At 37.1% G+C, this 26159-nt stretch overlaps 1 protein-coding gene across 5 annotated transcripts in view; it reads left to right on the forward strand.

Annotated features, from left to right (window-relative positions):
- The window catches only part of EML4 (EMAP like 4), a 114028-nt gene that overhangs the window by 57691 nt on the left and 30178 nt on the right, over nucleotides 1-26159 (forward strand). For 2 of the 5 annotated variants that reach the window (XM_010706753.3, XM_010706752.3), the window contains exons 4-11: nucleotides 10-183; nucleotides 2258-2386; nucleotides 5980-6005; nucleotides 6441-6473; nucleotides 17243-17366; nucleotides 22336-22485; nucleotides 23971-24040; nucleotides 25320-25430. In XM_010706753.3, coding sequence (XP_010705055.1) covers nucleotides 10-183; nucleotides 2258-2386; nucleotides 5980-6005; nucleotides 6441-6473; nucleotides 17243-17366; nucleotides 22336-22485; nucleotides 23971-24040; nucleotides 25320-25430 — 817 coding nt within the window. The remainder of the gene's footprint in view (nucleotides 1-9; nucleotides 184-2257; nucleotides 2387-5979; nucleotides 6006-6440; nucleotides 6474-17242; nucleotides 17367-22335; nucleotides 22486-23970; nucleotides 24041-25319; nucleotides 25431-26159) is intronic. The other 3 variants (XM_003203874.4, XM_010706754.3, XM_010706755.3) reach the window with 3 other exon arrangements.

A 26159-nucleotide genomic window follows, 5' to 3' on the forward strand; every position in this document is an offset into this window, starting at 1 on the left:
ATTTTACAGCGGTACAGAAAAAAAGAAGGAAAAACCTCCTGGACAGAAAGAAAAAAAAGAGGAATCTCATTCTAATGATCAAAGTCCACAAAATCAAGCATCACCTTCTCCCCAGCCGCCCTCACAGACTCTCCAAACACACAGGCAAACTCCAGAAAGCAAGAGTTCTGCTCCAACTAAAAGGTTTTCACAGTACAGAGCTAGAAAATGATTGTAATGACACTGAGTTCATATCTGACAACAAGTCATGTGAAATAGTTCCAATTTCCTGATCAAGTTAATGTTTAATATTTTTTATGAAAGAATATGCATTCAATATGCATTGCAACAGAGCAAATGTCTTGAAAATTTTTGAGCAAATTTGAGATCGCAGAATATTCTGTTCTCAGTGATTGAAATTATAATAAAGTAAATTTACCTCTAATCATTCATTATCCTAAAGTACATAACAATGATTTTGACTTGATCTTTCTCTAAAAACACATTATAGGTTTTATCTAAGATAGTTGAATTGAGTGCATTTCATGCATAGACATTTACTGCTTGCTGATACATTTCTTAAAGGCTAGTGTTATTGCAATTCTATCTTTTTTGGATGTTTTTCTATTCAATTATTCTATAATATGACTGCAGTTCAGGTTTTTTTCTTTATTTTGATTTTTGCCTTCTATCACTTTTAATTCCTGCTAGTTTGCAGGAGAATTCACTTTTATTCTGATTCTTTACTCGAGTAAAGTTGTATTTTGAAATCCAAATCACAGAAATGCTTGACTTGACTGGAGGTAGGAGCTCTAGATTTGCCTCTGTGTTCCTGTTCTTTTTGGAGGAACAAAAAATAGAAAATAAAAAATTAATGGGCTGAAAAGTTAGCGAAGTGAATTTTATGATTTGGGTCAATAATTCTGAATTTAAAAACTATTCAGATCACTTAGTGCGTTGAGCTTTTGAGTTTTTTTCCCTTTTTTGCCTTTTTTTTTTCTTTTTCTTTTTTTTGGTTCATTATTTTATTGTTTGGGAAAGTATGACATTTTTTTCTTGAACATTTTTTGTTTGGGAGACAAACGAGCCTTTAAATTTATTTCTCTGAAATTTACTGTAGTTCACAAGATTGTTGTCTTGCATTGCTTGAATTCTAATAAATATTTAAATTTCCACTTGACTGATGCATGTCATAACACCGCATAAAGGCTGTCTTCATGTCTTGTACAAACTCTACGTTATCTGAAGCTGAACTTGCGGCCTGTTGTCCTTTTGCCTTGGTATCTCACTATAAAGGTGTTTGCCTGAAGTCTTGCATACTAATCTTTTGCAATGTGGGGAAAAAAATAAATGCCTTTTGTCTCTCTTGGTGGTGTAATATGATTTGGTTAACGTGTTTGTCTCAGGACCTTTTCTAGCCTCCTGAGGTGCTGTGAAGGTGAGCTCCCAGTTCTGAGGCTACAGTTCAGAACTTATGCCTGCAAAAAGCATTTCTGATGGGATGACATGTAACACTGCTAGCTGAACAGATGCAGACAAAGACAGTTGGATGAGAGTAATATGGCCTAGATCACTTTTGAACATATTTTACCTAATTTGTGTATTAAAAAAATGAACAAATGACTGCAAAACATTTCAGCTTACTATTATTGTAAATTGGCTACAATAAGATTGCTGAAAAAGTACATCAGAATTCGGAGATTTGTCTATAACATTGAACTAAACCTAGCTTGCCTTCATGTAGGATGCTTGCAGACATTATTCAAAACGATTAAAGCTATTAATGTTGTTTAGAATGGGCTACCTCCAAAGCAACCTTATTCAATCATAGTTTGGCAGAGCTGTTCCACCATGGATTGTTGGTTTAAATCTGATGACTAGCGTATCAGTCAATAAAAAATCAACTTTTCTGAGTGATTTTTTTAAAAATTTATTCTTCAAAGCTAATATGTTGTAGCTTCTTTTTTCCCCTTTTTCTAATTTGTTAGCAAAGTAGTAATGAGGTACAGAGATCTTTTTTGTTCAAGTCTTTTATGTAAGAGTGTGTGAAAATGCAAAAGAATGGATAAACATTTGGCATCTGTCTTGCTCAGTTGTTTTTGTTCATCCAGTTAGAACTTTTTGACTAATCTTTTTTTCCTGTTTCATGCTTCAGCTTGAAGGAAGATCTAGCTCTGCTTTTGTCTACTGCTGCTTGACCTGTCGGTTGCAAACCCATTCCAGTTATTCTTAGCTTATTAACTTGTCATTCTAAAATATATATTTTTTTTTCTTCTAGCATAAAGAGATCGTTGACTGCTGAAAAACCTCACGGTGCTTGGGAGAGCTCGGATGACAGTCGTAACAAGCTACTGAGAGTGGCATCAACATCTAAATTAATATCGAAAGTGGCAAAGAATGCAGACAAGTACGTATAGTTGGTGCATAAAAGTGAGTGAACTTAAAAATCAAAATATTAAGAAATTGCACAATTTAGTGGACTGAAATACGTGCAAAAAAACATTTGCATTTTTGTTTTCACTGCAAATAATTACTTGCACAATTTGGAAATATGATACTCTGGATATCTGTGGAATCTGAAAATAGTTATAAAATGTGAAAGCGTGACGTGAGTGTAAATATATTTTAATAGTCTGTTTGGGTTAGCAGAATTATGTGTTACAAGTGGTGATTTATAGCTTAATACTGCTGTAGTGAAGTTTCTAGCCAGTCGTTTTAATGATTAATAATTATTTGAAAATGCCATTATATTTCCTTGCTGTTAATTCACTGGATTTGACATGTGTGTTTCTAAAGTAGATTGTAGTTACAAAAATAAACATTTATGAATTCAGGTAGGTCACTGGTTAACAAATTCCTGCTTACTGTTTCTAGATAATAGGCAGAGATTTTCTTTTCAGATTGACCTTTAGTATGCCAGGGTTCATCTTCTGTTACTTCTGTCCTTCTAAGAGTTCTATTTAAACAGTAAAGTGTTGCAGTGTTTTTCTAGGCCTGCCTTACAGCTTTTCTTAATACTTTGTGCAAGGCAGCTGACTTTGACACAGCAACTGTGCTTGCTTTCCTGCACTGCCCTAGTGAACCCAAGTGTCCTTAGACGTCACAGAAGGGCTGAAGAATTGAACAGTGTTTGGTTATTTCATTAAGGTCTTGACAAAGCATAGAACATCACTTTTCCACCTTCTTAACAAGAAGGATTAGTTCTGGAAGAGTGAGCCGAAGGGTGCTCAAAGTGGCTGGTAGGCTGATGGGTGCTGAGGCCAGGCTGAAGCCTTCCATGCTTTGCTCTATACATCCTGCTGCCAGAATGCAATGGGATGCCACGCTCAGCAAAAACATTCCTGGCTATCCAAGATAAACCGCTGCACCTATAAATTAAGCGACCTTTTTGTCAATAGTGAATGGTGACAATGGTTTGTTGCTTTTTAGCTGCTATGTTCTCCCATCCATGTGGAAGCCCTGTTTTCTCTGTCCTTATGTGTGGGTAATGTGCTCTAAACCATTGTTCCCCCTGTGCTCTTCTTCAGTATTATTTTTCTCAGTTGGTCTCTCTACAGGGGACTCACTAGGAAAGAATAGCACTGAGTAGTTACTTACCCGCTTCTCTTAGCACAGACACAAGTTTGTGTTTTGCTCTAACTCTGCATTGCTGAACCCCTTGCTGTGACCCACTTTTTGTCCTCTTTGTCACTTGAGCTTCCATCTTCATATTTGTATGTTTGGTATTGTTTTTATCTTTTGGAATTGTGCTCGCTTTGTTGAAATCATTATGCTGACTTTTGGGTTGAGCCCTCTGCTGTTTTCAGAGATCCCTCTGAATTCTGAGCTTGCCCCAAAAGTACTGCCGGCTTCTCTACCTTCCTGAGCTCGTACATCTACTCATTAATCTTCATTCAAATAGTCATTAACTGACCCAAGGCAGGACTACCTGAAAGCCACTCCTGCTACAACAGGTAAAACTCCTCAGGCCTTTCAGAGTAATTTCCATGATGGTGTCCTGAGCTTGCATATGAGACCTGCAAACACATATTTAATAAGAATGGTGTAAGTGCATACCATCTTCCCTAGGAACAAGAAGAACAAAAACATCATAAATTAATTTGGGGGGTGTAGGTATTGGCACACTTACTAAAAGCTTTATGTTTAGCCTGAAGAGTGCTGTGGTTCAATGAAGTGTTGTGTGAGAGAGATTATGACTTGCATATTTTGCAAGCACTTCTTTTCCTTTTATTATTGTTTTTCACTATCAGAACTTAAATGGCCTGTGGCAATTTCAGTTGTAGCAGAGTACTTGTAGATAATATTTAGGAATGAACAACTCTCTTCTTAATCAAATTTATTTCCTGACTTCTATTATCCTAATGAAATGTCTTTCAAAAAGTGTTAAGGTTTTCCTTTATTTAATATTGAAAAGTATATTTTAATTTTATTTCCATTTTGTGTATTGGTTCAGGAAAGGTCAAAGTGAGTGCCTTGTTTCATTTTCCTGCTTTTTCTCTGGAAAACATTAAATGCCACCCTTCTATCATCTCTGCTGTAGAGCAAATCAGATGTCTAAGACAAGAGTGGCTGAGGAAGGATCAGAAAAAGTTGTCTGTCCACAGCTTGAAGCTCATGTATCTTAAAGCAATGGGCAAAAAATGAAGCTTCCAACAGTGTGGATTGTAAACTATCATCTGATTGAGGAATGGATATTACAATGTATTGAGTCTTTTGTTCTTACTTTCAGATTTATAGTAAAAAGAGTATTTGCATTCAAGAGCACACATTAAAACTCATTTCTTAGGTCCTGCATGCTTGATTTCTAATAGAATCAATTGTATTGTGCAAAGACTGTGTTTAAAGTTCCCAATTATAAAAGTTGACCTAATCAACCTAAAATTGCCAGTCTTGTGCAAGGGAATAAAATTCAGCCCCTGCTGTAGGCCTCGGGACAGAAATTTTTTACATGTGCTTTGTGCTGCCAGCTCGGAATATGAACTTTGTTTAGTAAGCTCAGTCTTTAAGCCAACACTGAACTGCAAGTCAGTCTGATGTCACAAGCGTTCTCACAGCAGCCAATCATTCAATGTTTTTTAGGCAAAACTGTGAATTTGTCTTTAATTTATCTTTTGGTAGCACGGTGAAGGGTGACTGTACCAATAGCCAGAGACAACTTTCCTTATGCATATGCTTGACCCTTAGTCACTGTTGCAAAAACCTGACCTCTATCCATTGGCTGCCTCTCATACCTTGCTGCTGAATTTCAAATGTATTCAAGGGTGGATTTTATTTTTTTTTTATAATGCAATATGTTCCCCATCTAGATATGTTATTCTGATAAGAAGTAGCTCTGATGCTAGAAAGAAATGGGTATTTCTTCCCTCCCTCCCCCCCACCCCCAAAAGACAGAATTTTTGTTAAAGTTCATTCTTAGTTCTGGCAAGGAAAGACATCCAAACTGCATTCCTTAAGAAGACCTTGTGTGTGTGTATCCAGCAGTGCTGTGTGGATCCATTTTAAATGAAACTGTGACTTGCTTACATTTAACCCACATGTCTAACAGGATTAATTCCTAGAGAATTTCATGTTGTTCTGTGCAGACAACTTGTTTTGGCAGGTGGTAAATTCTTCATATGCAGACGTGAGGGTGTTCGGCAGCTTAAAACATTTTGTTGTTACACATTTCTCCTCTTAAAATGGATTTTTCAGTGCACAAAAAATATAACTTTGATAATTTATTTTAAACATCATTTTACTTCTTCTGTCAAAGTAGTTCTTAGGAACCTTTGCCATGCTGTCAAACGCTTTAACTTGAAAATAAAAATATAAAGACCTGAGTGAAATAATGTGTGTAAAAGCTCACTATGTTGACCAAAGTTAATTATATAGCATCCTGTAGTACAGTTACATTATACATAGACTCTGAGAGTCTGTGTATAGTGCCAAATGGAATAAAATATAAAATTAGATGATATGGGTTTCGTGAAGTCCTAACAATAACTTTGAATTTTTCCCTAGGCACAAAGATGTCATCATCAGCCAAGGTAAATAAAAATTTTGTTTTTAAATAAAGATGAAAAAAATATTTTTAACTGAATAGTATTTCCTGTAAATAAATGCATTAGGAATTGTGGTTTTGAAACAGGGATACAGAGCTAAAATTGAGTTACTGCCTACTTCAAAGACTGGTCTTGCCAACCCTTACTCAAGGCTTCTGTAAAGGTCTTTGAAATTATGGATAATGCCTCATCAAACTGGATCTTTAGATAGGACAGAGAATTTTGGTGGGTGGTGGGAGGATTCATTTTATTTCTCTGGGGCTACGCCCTATTTTTCTCTACGTATATTTGCAAATGGAGAGAGGTTATGAAAGCAAAAAAAATTAAGCTTTTGAACTATGTGCCAGTCTTCATCCAAGCAGGTGAGAGTGAGAATTTAGAAATTAGTTTTAAGATATTTTGTTTCTGTTCCATAACCAGCAAAAATGTCAACTCGTGAAAAAAACAGCCAAGGTAAGAATTAAGCTATGCCCATTGGTCACTTCCTAATTTACCTCTCTCATGAATCTTTTATTTGGCTTTTCACAAAGAGCATCAATGCATGATCTCTTAAAAACTCTGAGCACCTAAATGAGATATTTCAACTTTCTTATTATTTAAATAGATTACAGTATGCATATTAATATATACAAGGTGGATTATTGGAGTAGACTAAAATAAATTACCACATGAGTGATTTCCTTAGAGAGGAATGTGTTTAAATAAGGCTCTTCAAGTCTTGCATTGTTGCCTAAAATATCAGATTATTAAGAACTGCCAACTAAAAGATTTGTTTTCTCAGCTTTCTGTCTTGCCAATATTAAAACATACACATGCTGATAAGACAAGAACAGAATCTGAAGGTTCTCATATTGTTTCCTAACATGACAAATTGAGTCTCTTCTAAAATGTATGCCTTTATACCGATCAATCTTGCATTCTGTGGCTACCTGCTGCTGCTGCTTGCTCAGTCAGGGAAAGGAGCCATCCCTCTGATCACGATGGAATGTGACAATAAAAGAAATCCTTTTCTCGTGTCGCCAAACTACTCTGCTTTGATGTCCTGCAAATTGTACTGAAGCATGCAGTTTCAAAACTAAAGCATGTTACCTAAAGCATGCTGTACACAACATCAATCTATGCACAGAGGTTTTGTTTCATGCTTTTTTGCTGCTAATTAACAAATCTGTAGTCTCAAAATTGTGTGCTGCAACCAAAACTACATTATAAACAGTTTGATTATTTTCAATCTCTTTTGGATTTTCTTTCAAACAAAACAGTTAGAATTTTTGGAAGCTAGCATAATTTTTTTTAATGTGAATAAAATTAACTTGAATCCAGTAACTTTACCTTTTTTCTAATTTACAGAAAAATTACAGATATACAATATTCTAAATTGATTTATATCAAAAGCATCATTTGAAGACAATAGGAGTAAAAAGGGATGCGTAAGCTACAGGAATGCTGCTTTATGCCAGGGCTCCTAACACCAGCTGTAGAACCACGTGTAGCAATGGTTACTATAAAAAGAAAACTAATCTGTACTCTCCAGACCAGCTGCAATTTAGCTTTGCAAGAATTACAAAATAAATAAATAAATAAAAAACCAGTCACACTAAAAATACCTGCTAAAATACACAGCTTTGCAATACCGAGTTGCATACAGCTAAAATACTTTGAATACTAATCCTTTCCTGAAAATATGCATCTACAATTCTGCGCATCTGCCAAAGATGGGCTGTCTCTCAGTTCTCTCATCTTGGTGGCTATATCTTACGTGGCCTTGATGTTTCTCTGCTATTTATTATATTACTGCAGATGATGTGAGCTTTCACTGAATGATGAATGGATACCTTTCTGTGTGTGTCATGCCTTAGTTTGCTCTGAGCCTGGCTGAATGAAAGAGAAATATATGTGGATTAGTGACCCCATGCGAAGCTGGAAAGTCTCATCACAGAAAACGCATTTACTAATGTTTTTAAAATGTATAGTGTCAAAACATCATTCTACCTTTAACACTACCAAAGTTGCAGTTAGAAGTTGCATTTTTTTTATAATATGGACCAATGGATGTATTTTATGACAGTTGTATGTGTATTTTATGTCAGCTTTCTGTGCATGCCTGTGTTGGTTATGTGTTAGATTTTGTTTTGGGTTTGCTATCACAGAAGTAACCACCTGTAAGCTATGGTAGTTGCAGAGGGATTTCACTCCCCACCCCTTCCCAGTATCAGCTTAGAAATGCTCAGCCAATGCTCAGCCAGTTCTCTGCAGTGCAACATCATGTTTGGGGCAGGTGACTTTAAACCTGTTCTCTAAGAGATAGTTGCCATTTAATATCTGATTACCAATGGATGTCTTGATCCAACTGTCAGAACATTCAGTAGTTAACGTGATTTCTGAAGACAGATCCTTGCAACTGGACAGATTTGTCTTGAGCAGGATAGGATGAGGGTAGCTGCAGCTGCTGCTGTTTCTACAAGACCTCCCTGTTTTGCAAACCAAAGGCGAAACAAGCTGCTCAGACACTTGTGGCTTGTCAGCTTTTACCTCTAAAGACAAGTCTGTAGTGTGCTGTTAATTAGGTTCCTGCAGCTCGCCTGAGCTGCTCCTTTTGCTGGGCTGCATGTGCCTCACTGCGTACCCCAGCTCACACCTCCTACGCTAATGACTGCACTTCTTAACTATGGTGTGCAGGGGCTCTAGGAGGCAGCTGGTGTGCAAACCATCCGGCTTCAAAACAGATCTACAAAGAAGTCCTTCAGTGTCTTTATGCACTTGGAAAGAGTAACATAGCAAATTATTGTAACAGAAGATGATTGCATGCAGTAATGGGATGGAAGATGACCGTCCTGCATAGCTGTGAACATTTGTGGAATCAGTTTTGCTTTCTTTTCTTGATTCAGATTATTTGAGAAGATACTTTGAAATTTGTCACTGTATTAGAATGCCACAAAAAATAGATAAATGTGTTTTTGCATACTTAGTTCTTGGAATCTTATTTATCTAGCAGCAGTATTATCTGTCTTGTGTCCACCCATGTATGTTCATTGTGATTTCTGTTGAAGTATTATCTGTGAAAATGAAAGGCTTGAGGAGTAGCTGAGAATTAATCTTAGATAAGCTTCAGTAGATGAAAGGCGTTAGCTTTGTCTGATTCGGCACGGAGCCCCCAGAGAACACACGGTGGGAGCTACATGTGAACATCACCAAGACCAGGGCACCCCTCTCCTACCAGTGGCCACAGCCTGTATCTGCCTCCTGGGTAATCCCTTGAATTTCCTCACGTAGCACTGAGGCCATGCATGTGAGCAGTGTTGGTCATACCTTCTTTTGCAGCACCTGATACTGCTCCCTCGGTGTCTCTCTCTCTCACATGGGAGCTGCACCTGCTGCACATTAAGGTTAGTCCTTAGCTCCGTGCATCTGGGCTTATGCTGAAGCAGATGCAATGCAGGAATGCTTTTGTGATGCCAATCCAATGAGGGAAGTATTAGACACACTTCCATATGTATGTTGTAGGGGTTTTGGGGTTAGATTCTTTGTTTCTTCTTGCAAACCAGGACAATTTTTTTTCCAATAAAGTCAAATACTAAGAAGTATTAAAATTCTCTGAAAATCCAATAAAGTTATGGATGGAACAAGCAGATGCTTGCTATGATCTTAAAAGGACGCTGAAGTTGTTCTAAATTCTTTACCAGCAGGTGCTTATAATTGCCTATAAGGGCTATCTTGATTTTTACTTCAGGAGATGTTTTTTAAAGTATTAATCATAAAGCATTCATATTTTATTTAGCAGGAGCTAAGGAACCTGTTGGTTTGGGGTTTTTGGTTTGTTGGTATTGTTGGGTTTTTCAGATAAAAGGTAATTTTTTCACTGAGATTCTAAGTTTGAGTTTGGATTTCAGTGATAGCAGCTCTGTACATGAATCCCTTGTTCACTTATTATAATGTAATAAGAGACATTTAGACATTTTTGGATGGCAATAAAAACCATATGTGAAAGAATTAATGAAAAACATTCACTGCATTCCTAAGTTTGTTTCTTTTTAGATTGTGCTTTATTAGTTTCCAGTACTTTTTCTTCTGTTAGTTTTAACTGTGCTGTAGTTCTAGCTTCACAGAAAGGGGCAATGAAGCTCACAGTGGAAATATTTACCCTGCTGACAGTGTGTCCTGTCCACTGAGAGCACAAAATCAAGTAACTATTTCAGAACAGTTTTGTTATCAGGCAGAGAGATGCTTATTGAAGGTGCTCACGTATCTGAAGGCAATGGTCTGTCTCCTATTTCTTTGGGCTTCTGGCTCTTGTATGGGCACAGTGCATGTTATTAAAAACCATCAGCATTGTCAGAAAAATAAGTTTGCGTTGATGTATTTGTTAGTTTTTATCGTTGATTCCTGAAGAAGTCAGGACTTTAAGCAGGAAGGATTTAGATACTGATTTTAGTCCTACTGAGTTACTTGTGTGTAGTATTGTTTTTCCAAGACTCTTTTTTTTTTAAAGGAAAAAACTAGAATTACTATTAAACCTGAATTACTTCAATGTAAATGATAACTGTTATTGCTATCAGATATCTAGAGTTTCCACATATGATTTTCATATCACATTATGTAAAATTATTAACCAAAGATCTGTTAAGAAATTGCAAGACAAAACCATTAAATGATTCTAAACCCAGTCAGGTCTTTGTTCCAGCTGCTTTTTCAGACTGTTTGCTTTGCAGCAGCACTTAGCAGTGACAGTGCCTGCCTGCTTCTCTCGTTCATCAGCCTCTGATACTTGGGTTGGGATGGAGCAGGCAGACCAGCCACCTTGTTTGGGACCCCCATAACACAAAATGCAGTGATCTGGGCATGCTGGCTGAATGCAGTTTTATTTTTTCTCTGTGCAGTTAGCATTGGTTTAGATTAGAAACAGGATTGTTAAGCCTTTGTCCCTCAGGTTAGTGGTCCTATGGAGTTCTTGGATACAAGCCTGAAGGCAGAAAGCCTGTGGGAAAGAAGCTATTTGTAGTATTAAAAAGCATAACTTCACTGGTCAAGCAGCTAGAACGTGAAGACAGATTAATAAGTGTACTCTGGATGTGGTAGTTTATTATATGTTATTAGAGTTCTGCTTGGCCAAGCTAGCTGGAGACAGTTGGGGTTTTTGGTTGCTAGTAATTTGCTCCAAGGTTGAGATAAAGATGATAAATGCAAATAGAACTGAGCTGCAGTGTTTGAGGTATATATTTTGATGTTCCAGTCCACCTTGCTCTCCTAGACCCCAAATAGTCATTAATAGTTTCCAAGGTCCAATTGTGCTAATGGTTTCTTAAGAATTACTTAGATGAACAATTGTTAGTTATCCACTATTTATTTCTATGCACACACATACATAAACATCAACTCTGTATGCACGTTAGACTTCCAATTATGCATACATTTTCTAGCTGAAAAGCAGTTAATTACAGCTAAGACTTATGGAGCTTCCTCAGTCTGCCTAAGGTATGATGAATAGTGATACAAAATGCATTTTAATGTTTCCTCTGGTCTTGTAGAAATCAGTAAGAGACAATTAGGTCTTCTCACGTGCTTCTAGGAAACCACTGTGTGCTCCTGGACAATTTCATATGGGAGGCTTATTTTTTTTTGGAAGTCAGGATCTTGGTTTAGCTACATCACTGTCTTCAAATTTCAGAAGGATATAATCAGCAGCTTTCATGTCTCCTGAACCGCTCTTCTCTGTAGATATTTCTTTGATCTTTTTTTCTGCTGTTTTCAGTTCCTACTTGTTTTCCTCATTTTTGCCTGGAAACCATCCGTATTCCCCTGAGAATATGATTCACAAAGTAATGAATTGCTTAAGTGTCACTGCATGAGGCTTCCTGTGCTAGTTTCATGTAAGCACTGATTTCAGCCCTTCAGAGGGTTGTACTACCATATATCTCTGATGTCTGTTTTCATCTGCAATATTTTTCACTTGTTACTTCCATCTTTTTCCATGAATTCCTGGGTTTTAAACTTTCTTCCAAGAGTGAATTAATCAGCTTTGTATGAAGTGGAATTTTACTATTTCCTTTGTGCTGCGTTCTCATTTTCCACAAGGCCTGATTAAAAGCTTGTCTGCATTAATGGGAATCTTGTTTTGATATAAGGAGACTTTGCAGAATTTCCTTGGTCCCTGCTTTCTGTTTGTCCACAGTTCTCTACTTAAGTTTCGTCCTAGATTCTTGGAGCAGCATAAACCAGTAGTTCCCTGGTAGGCAGCAAGATGCATTTGTTTGCTTGCAGATCAGGCAGGCTTCCTGGGTTCCCTCTCTATAGCAGCACCTCGTTTCACCAACAGACTTATTCCTCTCTTTTTAGCAGGCTGTAAACTTTCACAAACTCCTATCTGCTCAGGAGAGCAGATAATCTGCTTCCTAATGTCTGCTTTCAGTCTGCCGGGACCTATTTGGCTTTGTGTTTACACTAATGAACTTAGCACAGGAAATTTCACTGATGACGCGAATCTGAATGACCAAACTGATAGAGTGGAAGCTGGAGATTTAATACAGGAAGATCTAGATGTTTGTGAAGTCTGGAGCAGGAGGAGATAGAATTAAATTATTCAAAGTGCAAGATCACACGTGCAGGAGTTGTTAGCAATGTTTTAGCTATAAAAGCCTGTAAGGTTGTTTGCCAAAATGAGATGGTGAGTAAAAGGGCTCTAACATGCTACTTCATCACACAAAGGTTGAACCTCTTATTGTGAAAACATAAACGCAATCCCATTGTGTATTGGAAGTAATTCTAACAGACATACACAACCTTACAGAGGAAAAAAAATAACGCCTCAAAACCCTGGTAGGCTCTCCTCTGTAGAATATCAGGCGGTTATAGACAGCAGTGTTCATAAAAGGCAAATTTTATGGCTGTATGGAGCCAGACTGAAATTTTATCATGCAAGAGGACAGTCAAATAGCAGGATGTGTGTTGGATCAAGTATTTTTGCATCTCTGGGGAAATTATTAACTCAGCCGGAGACCTCTGGGGATCCTGCAGAGCTCTGTATGGAGATTGCTTGGTTCAGCACAGCTGGAGGGCTCCCACGTGAGACTCATAAGCCTGAAGCTGATCCTGCGCACAAAACTGGGAGTGTTGGTCCTATGTCCCCTGGCACTTGTGCAAAGACATTGCTGAGACTCTAGAGGTGAATTATTGCACAGCCAAGCAGTGTCTGGCAGGGGCTGTAGATTGGAGCTCAAAGCCGCACAAAAGCAGCTCCAGCTGTTCCCAGACGAGAGCTGGCCCTTGGAGCCGCAGGAATACAGCTGTGTGACACTGCCTTCTGCAGCAGCTCTGAGCTTCAGCTCTTCAGTTACTCAGCACCTGGGTGTGCTGACTGCAGGTCTGGAGCTGTGCTCTTAGGTGGATGTGACGCATATTTGAAAGGACTGGTAGGACAGCAGAAGCCAGAGATTCATTTTTTGAGTGCAGAAGCTTTTCAAGGCTCCCCTCTTGTTCCCCTCGCCCTCAAAATGCTTCTGTGCAGTGGATGTTGGAGTCTGAACAGCTCTTCTTCAGGAGCAGATAATTTTTTCTTTGATACCTGCTGTTTGCATGCTACTAGACACAGGATTGAAAGGATTTGGGGGTTTTTTTTTCACCTCCAAGTTCTTTAAAATTTCTTTCTTTCCTTCTAATACCCACTTATCCATATTTCAGTTATGAGATAGATAGGAAAGAATCTTTAGTTCCAAAAAGTGAAGGGAAAAAAAAAAGTTACATACTGCTTTGTATCTGGAAACTGAGAAAGCAGAAAATAAGCAGATTGTCTGACGCTGTTGAATATGCACTTGAGCCAGTGTGATAGGAAAGAGTTAAATTCCTGGTTTTCTTAACTTGCATTTACAAAAATTTGGCCTTAGGCAATTACTTTCTCTTGAAGAATGGTTTTGTTGATATGCTGCCATCCTCTCTAGTATATCAAAAGATTTTTACATTAATATTATATCTGCCCTACAGGTTATTCTGAAGAAAGAAAATTTACAGTCTTGGACAAAAACCTTTCAATGGGTTGTCTGCCTGCTTTTCTTATCCCCCTCCCCCCCCCCCCCATTCTGTGGGGAGAGGCTTAATCAAGTCATACCCATTTTGTGTCTCTCTAACGAGTGTGTTAAATATGTATGTTCAAAGGTAATCTTGAATACACACAGCTAGCTAATAAGAGCCAAAAATGTTCTTTCTTTTATAGGGCAGTTCAGAGAGCTAGCTTGTATCTGACAGCCCTGCAGACAGGCTTTACCCCAGACTTCAGAGACCAAAGACCTGACTAAATTCCACTTGGACTCCTTGTCTGTAGGGTCCAACAGGTGCAGCTACTTCCATCCATATGCATCTCCGTTGTAGCTTGTCTCCACCATTCTAAAAAGCAATGGGAAATTGAAAGCTGAATTTGTGGCATGATTTTGCACTGATTGTATGGAACCAGAGGTGCCAAGCCTGGCATTAAATTGATTATTTGACTTGTGAAATGAATGGTCTTTCTTAAAACACAGTGTTGCCCGATGATATTTAAGAGCACAAGCACCAGCCTTCAGTAGAAAGATCGTTATTGATGAATTATTCTGTTTTGATCAGTATTATTTTTTTACAAAATATATATTGTAAAAATGTTTTGGTGGAAAAACAAGGCATACTTGGAATAATTATCTAAACATTTGTGTCAAACCAGTGACAACACAGATCTTTTGCTTTTCTCAGCAATGTACTTGAGCAGCGTACATTCAAAATAACTATTGTTTTTAATTTAGCTACTGGGAAGTGATTTCCTTTGTTCTTTGATATTTGATCTGAGGCAATTTTTCTACTGTTGTCAATGGACAGACTCAAAGGGGTCTTGTTCAAAGAATCTGTATTTGTTCTTGGAAAGAAGTGGGACAACTCATTTTCATCTTCTTTGTATTGATTCCTTTGATACTTAAATGGCTCCACTTTCATTGTATTAATATCCAAAGTAAGGAAAAACCTTTATGCATGTGCTAATTTTACGCTACTCCATTATTAGCAGTTTTTGTGCAGGAAGAATTTTCTGAGCCTGTATTTTTTTATTTTTATTTTTTGTTTTGTTTTGTTTTTTTGCTGGCTTTCAGTTGTATTTGGACTATAACAGGAAAATTCTCTTCTCTTGCCTCCAGGGCAGAGCAAACATACATACTAACAGGATTAAGAGAGACTCAAGACTCAAGTAAAATCAGTTATGGTCTCAGAAGGTTGTTTTCAGCACACTAGAAGTAGAAAATCAATCACATTAATTGTATCTTGTAAGGCTGAGAACTCAGTATATTTGATAAATTGGGATCTGCTTCCTCAGACAGTTGACTTAAAAAAGAAAAATAAGAAAAAAAAAACTTTTTTAAAACTGTAAAAACATCAGGAAATCAAACTGCTGTTTGATCTATCAACTGGTAAGAGCAAAAAAAAAAAAAAAATCTTTCTGACAAATTAAGCCTTCAGTATTGTGAAATCTTCAGATTGAATATTCCATGTGAGGGAAAGTGTTGAGATGCATAGATTCATTGACCTAGTTAAGAGTTTTCAGTTAGAATGAAAGAAATACTTGCAGTGTATTTTTCTGTCCAAGATTGCTTTGAGTACTTAGTGGATTAAAATAGTAACAAATTTTTCCCTCTCGTTTTATTCTGACTGTAAGATAGAAGTGAGTTGTTTCTTATCAGATAGATCAAGTCTCTGTAATCTAAATGGTGTGGATATTTCAAATTCAGAGAGGACAAGGACACTGGCTTTGAGGTTGGTAAATGTTTCTGATGTGGCTCACAACTGTTTATTTGTCAGTCTTTGCATCTGGTTTCTCTTGCTTTTTTAGATCTGCAAGTTTGGAGTGAGCTATTAAAATATAATTCAGTGGAAATAAATCTCAGTTTCTAATAATTTTGATTTTTAGATGTCTTAGATGCGAAACACAGATTTCACATTCGTGCAATCTGAATAATAATCTTGCAACTTAATTCAGGAAATATTGGTAAGCATTACCAGGGCATTTATAGAAAGTTTGTCTCATATTTGTTTTTTGAAAGTAATATAAAAGCAATTGTCTTGAGATTTTTACTTTTTAAAGCTTGCTATTAGTCACATCAAATGTGACTGGAGAGTTCTTCGTATTGTATTACAAATCCATAGCTATTCTACTTCAGTCTTAATCAGCCATCTGCACTTGGGGAACTCTTGAGTTCTCTCTGCTATGGTTTTCAAATTTTACATTAAAAAAAAAAAATGTTTCTTGACAAAGTATTATATTACTCTAGGTTTGTGAAATTAACATTAACAGTGGATACTAATTACTAAAGAAGTGATCGAAGGAAGTGTGATTTTTTAAAAAGCATTTAATTGATGCAAAAGTTGTGAAATACTTGAGTCCCTCTTAGTATATTTTGAAATGCATTTCCTGTGTCAGTGGAGCTGGAGGTGTTGGCAGTTCTTCTTGTGGGTTTGAGGCCTGATTTAATTGCGTTATAGTGCTGTTTTTGCTGCACATGTAGAGTGTAAAGACCTTAATAAGTCTTTGAAAGTTTTATTTGTAGGAATTTTTTAAAGTTTTTTTTAAAGTTAGAAAATTGCTATTAATGTAGAAGGAAAGCCCTTGTAGGACCTAATTTCATTTACTACTAGGCAGTCTGGAGGGGTGGTGGGGCCTGCAAGCAGCTCATGGAACTGCAAGGACAAATGCCAAATCCTGCTCATGGAAAGGAAGAGCTACAACAGGGATGCAGATTGGGAATGGAGGGGCTGAGGGAGCAGCTCTGCAGAAAAGGCCCTGGGGGTGCAAGAAGGCAGCCAGGTGCCCAGTGGGCTGTGCCTTCTCTGCTCTGGGAGATCCAGCTTTGAGCCAGAAGAGAGACTTAAAGACCTCCTGAAGTCTGTTTCAGACCGAAGGATCATATCCTTCAGTGATTCCATGACTATTTATTTATTAAATTTCACATTTTAATTTAGATTTAAAATTTATCTTAACTCTCTAATTTGCATGTCTAAAATGTTACAATGCTGTCCGTTTAGAAAGTTATGTAAATTCAACTAGCACTTACTGTGCCTGTGTTGTGTGTGTGTGTTTTTTCCAGGCCTTTACCAAGCTCACTTCTCAAAAATAGTTGTATCACAATCGTTTTTGCATCCCTGTGCTTACTGCTAGCTTTGTTTGTGCTCCTTTCTTGTGTAAACTTGCCATGTGATTAATATGATTTTGTTTGCTCCAACAGATGGAGAATATATCAAGATGTTCATGCGGGGTCGACCAATTACAATGTTCATTCCTTCTGATGTAGAAAACTATGATGATATTAGGACTGAGCTGCCTCCTGAAAAGTTAAAACTGGAGTGGGTGTATCCTTGATTTCAGAAGCTATTTCTTGGTGACTTGTTTGTTTTTCTTGTCTTGTCTTGTCTTTCTTCTTCATTATCTAGCCTTGTCTTCAAGGGAGGAAGATATTTAAAAACAAATAAACAAAAACCAATAGCAAAACAGTTAAAGCAGTTTATCAGTATTTCATAATACATTTTTAAATTGCAGAAACAGAAAACCTTTACTTTCTTTTTACTGTTGAAACCAAGTGCAGTTTATTTTTAGGAAGAATATTGCCTTTGGAGAGCTACTGAGTTTCAATATTCCTCCCCTATATTCTCTATAAGATAGACTGTATTCAGGAATATAGTTATTTTTTGTTCTGTGTACGTAACTGGAGATTTTAGATCAACAGAAACTCTTGAATAAGATCCAAGATTTCTCATAGCTCCTATCTATGGGAAACGATTGCAGTAGCCATCTGCCCAAAGTTTTTTTGCACTAATTTTGTTTCAACTCTGAATTGAAGGGATTCATTTCTTGGGAAGAGTGGTGTACTTTATGTAAATAATTTTTTCTGAAGAGGTGAGTAGCTATGTGGCTGACAACAATTCTTCAGGCTTATTAAATCTAGAGCTCATAACAAATGCTTCTGCACACACTTGGGTCTTCTTTCATGTCTTCTCATCTCTACAGAATCGTCAAGTTCTGATTGTATAATTAAGCTTTTTAGTCCTGTGAAAGAACATGTCTAGACAGCACTTGAGTTGATGTAATAATCTGAAGCTTGATCCTTCTGATCTTGCTGAAAGCAATAAGATTTTTAGAAATATTGATGATGCACTGTCATATGTCAGGAGATACGTACAGAGAGGAGCTCTCTCAGCATATCCCATAGCAACTAAGACATGCATGTTTTTTAAACTATCCTCTCTTAGTCATTTTAGGAAAGATGATTTCCCTATTATTTTCCTGCTTTTATTGGGGGAAGCTAATGATACTGGATACTCAATTATGAAGAGCAACTGTGGAGCTAGAGACCATTCAACTTTGCAGAAAGATTGTAAAAGCTTAGAACATGAAGGAGGAATCTTGGCTTACTAGTCTGATCAGAAAGAAAGCTGAGCTCTTAGTCTTTGTGAAGCTGTGGTGCCCTGCCTTTTCCTAGTATCACTGCTCCTTGGTGTTGATGCTGGCACTTATATGACCATGGAATGAATTGAGTCAGTTACTGATCTGGTTGAAATGCAATCTTTTTTGTGGAGTTAACTTTCAGCCGGATCAACTCATTAATTTGATTTGTGCCATAAACACACAAGGAGCACAACCAGCACACTGGAGGAAGGTCCGACATACTTTTTCAGCAGCAGCAAGAAGTTTGGACCGATGAAAGCTGATCGTGAAATCATACCATCAGTTAAGTACGTGCAAATCCCAGTGTGGAAATGCTTATTCAGTGTCCAATGACCTCAATTTCAGGTTAAACCAGTTTCTTGCTGAGGGCTAAATAAGTGAAATATATCTTGTGTAAACAAACTGCCCACATGTTTTTGGAATCTGTTTAAGGAAATATAATCCTAAATGAGACTGGTATGTTTCTGTTTGTAGAATATCTTTTAGATATAATGCTGAAGAAAACAATGAGGAGAAAGCTGTGAAGTTTTTGAGGCAATAATATTGATTTGTATGACGTTGAACAAAATTGGCATTCGGTTCTTGAGACACAAAGTTATAGCAGCAGATCTTGTAGTTGTGCAAAGGCTGAGAAATCTGCAAACCAGCAATAAAATCGAAATATAATTGCAGACTGAAGCCTGTGAACTTTATGAACAAGACATGGGACAGTGATTCACAAGGTATTTTAGTGATGCCAGTTTTTTGCAACTGAAACATTTGATTGATTTGATTTGCAATCAAATGTTCGATAGTTCAACCTGTATGCTTTGTTTTGAACAGCTTTTATTTCTCCAGCAGTTACCTTCTGGATGGTTGTTTATAATCAGGCTTTCCTTTGATATTACCTTTCTGTAGCATGCCATTTACAGGCTAAATGATGAACTATGAGAATAAACATCTTCCAGGCAAGAAGAGAGGGAAGAAGTTTTGAGGTAGGGTAGGGCTCTTGGTGTTTGCTTGTTGTTGTTTTGGGGAGGAGGAATATTTTCAACAGCTGACTCCCAGAACTATAGGTTCAACAGAAAACACCCTGCTGTTCTCTGCCCTGCACTGTCAGTTGGAAAAAAATCTAAGTGACTTGGCAGGATGAAGTAGCTCATGGGGAAATCTGAGCTCTTGACTGTGACTACTTCTTGAGTGATTTCATTTAAATTTAGTTTGGACATCCCTGCTTTATGATGCAGTCTTGCTTCAATTCAGAACTGTTTAAGGAATATCTGGCATTCCAAATAATAGGAGAATGGGCTGCTATAGTAGCTGCTGAGATCACCATCAGTGTTACTAATGAGTGGCAGTGACTTTTCAACTTCCTTCTCCCAGTGTAAAGTTACTTAGTTCCTGGAGGGAATTTCTGACTCCTTTTTATAAGCTTATTTTTAGCACCAGTGCTCTTCTTTCTAAGAATAATTCAAGTCAGCGGTAACAATGCTATTAAATTCTGTTGTTCAGAGAGATCACTTCATGAGGCCATGACTATTCTTATCCACTTCAAAACAAACAAACAAAAAACTGTAAAAGCTCTGAAGTATGTCATTTTCTATGGCAAAACAGTTCTTCTGATTGGTGAGAAGCCTTCACAATATTTTGGCAGTTACCTCTGAATTTCCCTGGTTGGAACATCAGCCTCACTGAAAGATAAACATTGAAATTTAGTGTAAATTAAGCATCAAATTTGTGGCTTTTGTTGTTGTTTTTGTTTGTTTTTGTTTTTCTGTAGAGAAAGAGTAATTATTATATTAATGCATCTCTGCTACTTTGTTCTGAGAGTTTGGTGACGGGAAGATGTTCTGTGGAGCAGCAACACCTCTTGTTTTGAAGAAAGTAAAAATTTCTCTCACAAAGCAGGTTATGGCTTTGCATGCCCTTAAAAATGCTGCATTGTTTGGTACTGTAATTTGTACAAAGAGTGAAGGAAAGGAATGGGCTGAGAAAACAACTTTTTTATTTTTGCAGCTTGGTGAATGCTGAAGCTCAGTGGTGGATGCCAAAATATTTAGCCATAGCTTTGCATGTTAAACTGCTACAAAAGGATGAATGTTCAAAGATGTCAGTCTCAATAAATCCTTGCCATTACAGTCCCTGCTATATTCAGGAGATGAACACGATCTGCCTTTCTCCTTTGAGATGACATTTAGACTAGTGTTCTCTGTGTTTCTGTATAGAAATAATATTTTCATTGGCTTATAGCCCATCATTTCTGAAAGTTCACTTTGTTTTGTTTTGCTTTTGTAAAGGGCCATTCTAGAGTTTCTTTTTGTTCCTCTGATGTTTAAAAGTGGAAAAATTGGTGAGAAGTTAAATGGTGGTAAAAAAGAATCAGAAGCATCCTTTCTTTTCATCTCAACATTGTGTTCCATCAGTATTTCTCTTTATATCATTTGTTAAAGAAAACAGTGAATAATTTCACCTTCAGAGTCACTGTGTTATTCTACAATATAGAATCTGTTTCCGTTTCCCTGATCTTAAGGCGCTTAATTGAAGACTGAATACATTATCCCTCTTCAAACCATGGTTTAGTTACAGTATTTAATGATTTTGTTTAATTTTGCAAGTGTTCTAGTGGCATAGTATTGCTGTAGTTTAATGAGACTGCATAAGAGGCAATAACTTTATTTGCTGGTAGCATGCAGGGTTTTTTGGGGGAGTGGAGGGTGACATTGAGGAGAGGGGTGTGGTGGTATATTTTGTAGAAAGGTAGCCCTTGTCTGAGAAGAACAGAGGCCAGGCTGTCAAGTGAGGAGTTACTGGTTTAGATGCTCCAAAAACTGGCCTACTGTGCCTGCTTTTAATAAGAGAGGGCTAGCTTGACCCATTCAAATTTCTCCATGTTGATCTTTGACTTTGTCCTTTCTTTCTGATTATCCAAGAGCTTGGAATCCTTCAGCTAAAGTTGCATGTTTTTTCTTTGTTGTTGCAGATGTAGTTGGTGCTGAATTGGGAACCTCTGTCTTATGTGTTGTGCAGGACGTGACAGGAAAGTTTGTTGGGTTTTTTGCTTGTTTGTTTTTTATAATTAAGATCTCAGAGCTACTACTGCAGTCTGAGTGATGATTTTAATAGTACTTAATGACTGTGGGAATTGAAACACAGGCACCACCACATTAATAGTCTAAATGGAGAAATGTGCACCAGTTTCAAAGTAATAACAAGTTATAGTAAAATTTGATCAGGGCTAACCAAGTCTGGATTGTGGTGCCTAAAAACTCTGAATGTTGTAGGGGCAGGGAAGTAATGCAGGTTTTTTAGAAAAATCATCCCTTTTATCTATATTGGGTTGTTTAGGCTAGACTATTATTTTTACTGTCAGTTCCTTTTAAGATTTATTTGCTTTAAAAATACTCTAAAGCATTCTAAAACACTATTTCCTGAACCTGGCAACTGCTGTGCCAAAGTTTGCGTTTTTCTGAAGGAATTTTCACATGCTTGTTTTGTAAAGCCAAACAGAGCCAATATACTGGTCCCCAGCATGGAGGTGCCCAACTCTACTGCTGTTAAAGATGTTAAGCCTGGATAGTGACGTCCTGCTGCTATCTCATGAAAATTCACGTTGAGAATTTCTGTAAGGTGACATAGTTACATTTCTTTTACCCCAGTGCCTTACATTTTCACATCAATGATTATCACTTTTTAAGAGTTTTGCTTTTCTGAAGTCTTGATTCTTTTTAATATATTTTTAAACTGTTACTAAAATTGTGTTGTAATTTCAGAGGAAAACAAAAATGATACTTTGTGTCCTGAGAGATCCCCAGGAAACATCCTTTCTACAGTTGTTTTGCATTTTTGTGTGTGATATACAGAGATTATAAAACCTTGACTTAAAAAATATACATATAGATATGGGTATCGTGGAAGAGATTGTAGAGCCAATGTTTACCTTCTTCCTACCGGAGAAATTGTATATTTCATAGCATCAGTTGTGGTACTATTTAATTATGAGGAGAGAACTCAACGACACTACCTGGGTCACACGGACTGCGTTAAATGGTTAGTATAAAACATTTGCGTGTATGTGTGTCATAATTCAGTAAGGTGTTATTTTAATTCTTTTACTGTATCTGTGATCTCATTAATATCATCATAATTGTAGTTATTCTTTTGTTTCATCTGTCCCAGCAGATTTCACTGTAGTGAACACCATACAAATGAACAGAGCTAAAGCACTCCACACTAGCTTAGTGTTTCTTGCTTAAATTTAAAACCAGATATATAGACACTCTAGAAGTGCCAGACTAGAGATGGAGTATCTGAATAAGTTGTTCTAAATACATACACCAAGAATTAAAAACTGACATCAACCAAATTTTTAGATCAAGCAGCTAAAGGCAATATGGCAATATGTAGACTTAAGGAGTATTAGAAAATCAAATGGAAGACAGATGATAATTTTCTCATTTTTGAATAGGTGTCCCATCCAAGTATTTAGACAATCTGAGGTAAGAGAAAGACACTTGCAAACAAAACATAAAAGCAGGAAAATTGTAGCCAGTGTTGTTGTTGATGCAAATGTAGTTGGTCATTTCACAACATTAGTCTGAAAAGTAGTAGAGAGCTTTTGTTTGAATGGTATACCCTTACTATACCTGAGTGGAAGACAGGAGTTGCTGTCTAAACCTCTTTTCTCCTAGCCTGCTTTCATAACTGTAATTGGTTGCTGTAGGAAGAATGCTGCCAGACTTGTGTTCTTTACATTCTTTCAGAAACTTAGACTGAATTTTAAACATTTTGGTGTCTATCGTCCTGACTTATTAATTCCCCCATCTACTGTTCCATCTTGCCTGTTGTCTTAGTTTCCTCACCTTTGTAATTTTACAAAAAGGAAGAAAATGACAAGGCTAGTCAAAAAATAAATAGGAGTATGAGGATGTGGACTTGGAAATTATAGTATCTGTTTGATTTTTTTTTTTTTTACATTACGTTCAAAGGAAAAGCAAATTTTGACTTACACTAAGAGTGCACCACATTGGAGATTTTCATTAGAGACATTTGTCCTTAACTCCTGGGTGCATGTACCCTTGACCATCCTCCTAGCTGTTTTTCCACAGGTTTGTGCTATCCAAAGCTTTGGGCTTTGGTATGTTGCAGTGTTTATAAAAATGGCGAGTAACTGTATCTAGGAAGTTCAATATGAGACAATGGGTATTTTGTTACAGTGGACTCCCAGTCTAGTACAAACCTGAGATTTATTTCTCTGAGCACAGGTGGAGGTGGCTCTTGTGGCACTCCTGGTTGTATGCCAGCAACCATTCCAAAAGCCTGATTAACACAGGATTTTGCAGTATTATGTGTGACAAAATAGTCTGACAAAGAAAATTTTCAAGCTGTCTCATTAAAAGTGGGATCTAGAATCAGAAATGACTTCATGGGCTTCTGTTGAAAAATGAAAACTAAAAAAAAAGAAGAAAAGAAAAAACCTCTCAGTTCTGAAGGCTGATGACAGTCAAAAGCAAGTCATATTTCTGTCTGTCTTAGTCTTGCAGTTCATCCAGACAAAATTAGAATTGCAACAGGACAGTTAGCTGGAGTGGATAAAGATGGAAGGGTAAGTAATAGAGCTGTCGAGCAGTAGTGTCTTGTTTTGAAAATCAGGGAAAATTGTTTTGTTTTTCTTTTTAATCTCATAATCACCTTCTGTTTGCAGTTTTTCTTATGCACTGCATTTAGTGAGATATTTTGCTGTTTCCAAGGTTCAGAGTATATATTTCTAGCGATAGGTATTACCACATAAGGACTCAGCCATACATCAAAAAGAGTAGAGGCTCATAGTCTTCAGTGAGTTACCTGGAAAATTCATATTTAATCCTGCAAGCAACTGTGAGCCTTATAACTGATTCGTAAGGCTACATCACTTGTTACATCTCTTTCATTAACTCTTCTCCCCTGGTTTGGTGGGTCCATGTGCTCATAAGGCTTCATGGGAAGGGAAACCAACTTTGGGAATCTGTTGAAGGTGCATCAAGCTTTCCTAGAAAGCTTGCTCAGTTAAGGACAAGCATAGTTAAAAGTTTTTGTCCTTGGTGAGCTCTCATAAGTTGAATAATGAGATTATCTGCACAAAGTTATTCATAAAGAAAATAACACAGATGCCTTGAAACGGAGAAACACATTAAGTACATCCCTTACTCAAATGTTTAAATCTTTTTTTCTTTTTTTTCTTTTTTTTTTTTGAGAAATCACTGTGGTCATTGTATAGATATTGTTGTAATTTCCACGGAACTTTTGCTTAATATGGTTTTTGTTTTGTTTTTTTTGTTGTTGTTGTTGTTTGTGTTTTTTGTTTTTTATGGTGAATGCTGTCCCTAAGGCAATTCCTACTTATTTTGTAATTGTTTTGCATTTATGAAGCTAACCTGTTTTGGGATAGTAGTTAGATGAAATATACCTTTGGAGATTTTCCTTCAGTGATTGGTTATAATTAGGTGACTCAGTGCAACTAGGGTGTTGTTTGTTTTTTTTTAAATGTTATTTTCTGTGTACTTTTATGCTTTAAAAAATGTGTTATAAAAAATATGTTTTCAATTGTTGTGCAAGGTGTTTAAAACTGGGGCTTGAAATTCAAGATGGCTCTTCCATCATTTGTTCAAACACATTTATTTTCACAAGTACCAAATGCCCACATAATATCTGTAGCTCCCATGCAGTGGGCAGGAGCTGACTCGACTCTTGCCTCTTGTGGTTCAAGACACAGTCCAACAGCAATATCGACACAACTCATCTGCATTTCACCCCAGTTTGCTGCTTGGATAGCATGTCATAACCTGATGGCTGCATTGGATGCTTTTGCTGTCAATGACACTGTTTGTCCCATTGCTTTTGCGCAGCCCTTGCAGCCCCATGTTAGAGTGTGGGACTCGGTGAGCCTGGCGACACACCAGGTTATCGGCCTGGGGACTTTCGAGCGTGGAGTTGGGTGCTTGGATTTTTCAAAAGCGGTAAGACAGATGCTGCTATTGGGATATAACTAATTTGTCTGACCCTTCTGAATGTGATTGCCTTGCTTACCTGCTTTGGTATTAAAAGTGTGTTAGTAAAGTCTCAGTGTACTCTATAAAAACAGCTGACAAGCGAGGTGAAAAACAGGAAATTGCATTTTTAAAGTTATGGCAACAAACAAGCTCTGTGAATAAATAGGCACAGAAATACCTTGGCTGTAAATTGAAATCTGCACTGGGCTTGGTGGTTTGGGTTTGGTTGGGATGGGACAAGACGGAGCTTTTATTTGTTTGTTAAAAACAAGCATGTTATTGAGCTTCATGGACATCTTTTAGTGGGCTCTGATGGAAATGGTAGCTTGGCTGCTTGCACTGCTGTAATAGGATTTTATCCATACAGAGGAAATAAAAAAAAAATAAAATCAATTTGTGCTTCGTAATTCTACATAGAATAAGAAATACAAATCTTATAAGTGTTGTCACTGTGCCCACAAAATTTATCAGAATAGTAAGAAATGAAAATGTGTTGTGTTGTTTGTCACTGATAAAATTCTCATTTCCAATTTGCTGCTGAGGTGGGTTTTTTTTTGTGTACAATACGTGTATTTTAATCTTTAAGATGCCTTCGTGTTTTTACCAAATCACCAAGATATATTAGACCTCCTGAAAATCCATGCTGTTATTCTTGCAGCAGCAGAGAATTGTTTAAAAACAAAACAAACAAACAAA

This window comes from Meleagris gallopavo, chromosome 2 (genome assembly GCF_000146605.3).
Source record: "Meleagris gallopavo isolate NT-WF06-2002-E0010 breed Aviagen turkey brand Nicholas breeding stock chromosome 2, Turkey_5.1, whole genome shotgun sequence".
Taxonomy (NCBI): Eukaryota; Metazoa; Chordata; class Aves; order Galliformes; family Phasianidae; genus Meleagris; species Meleagris gallopavo.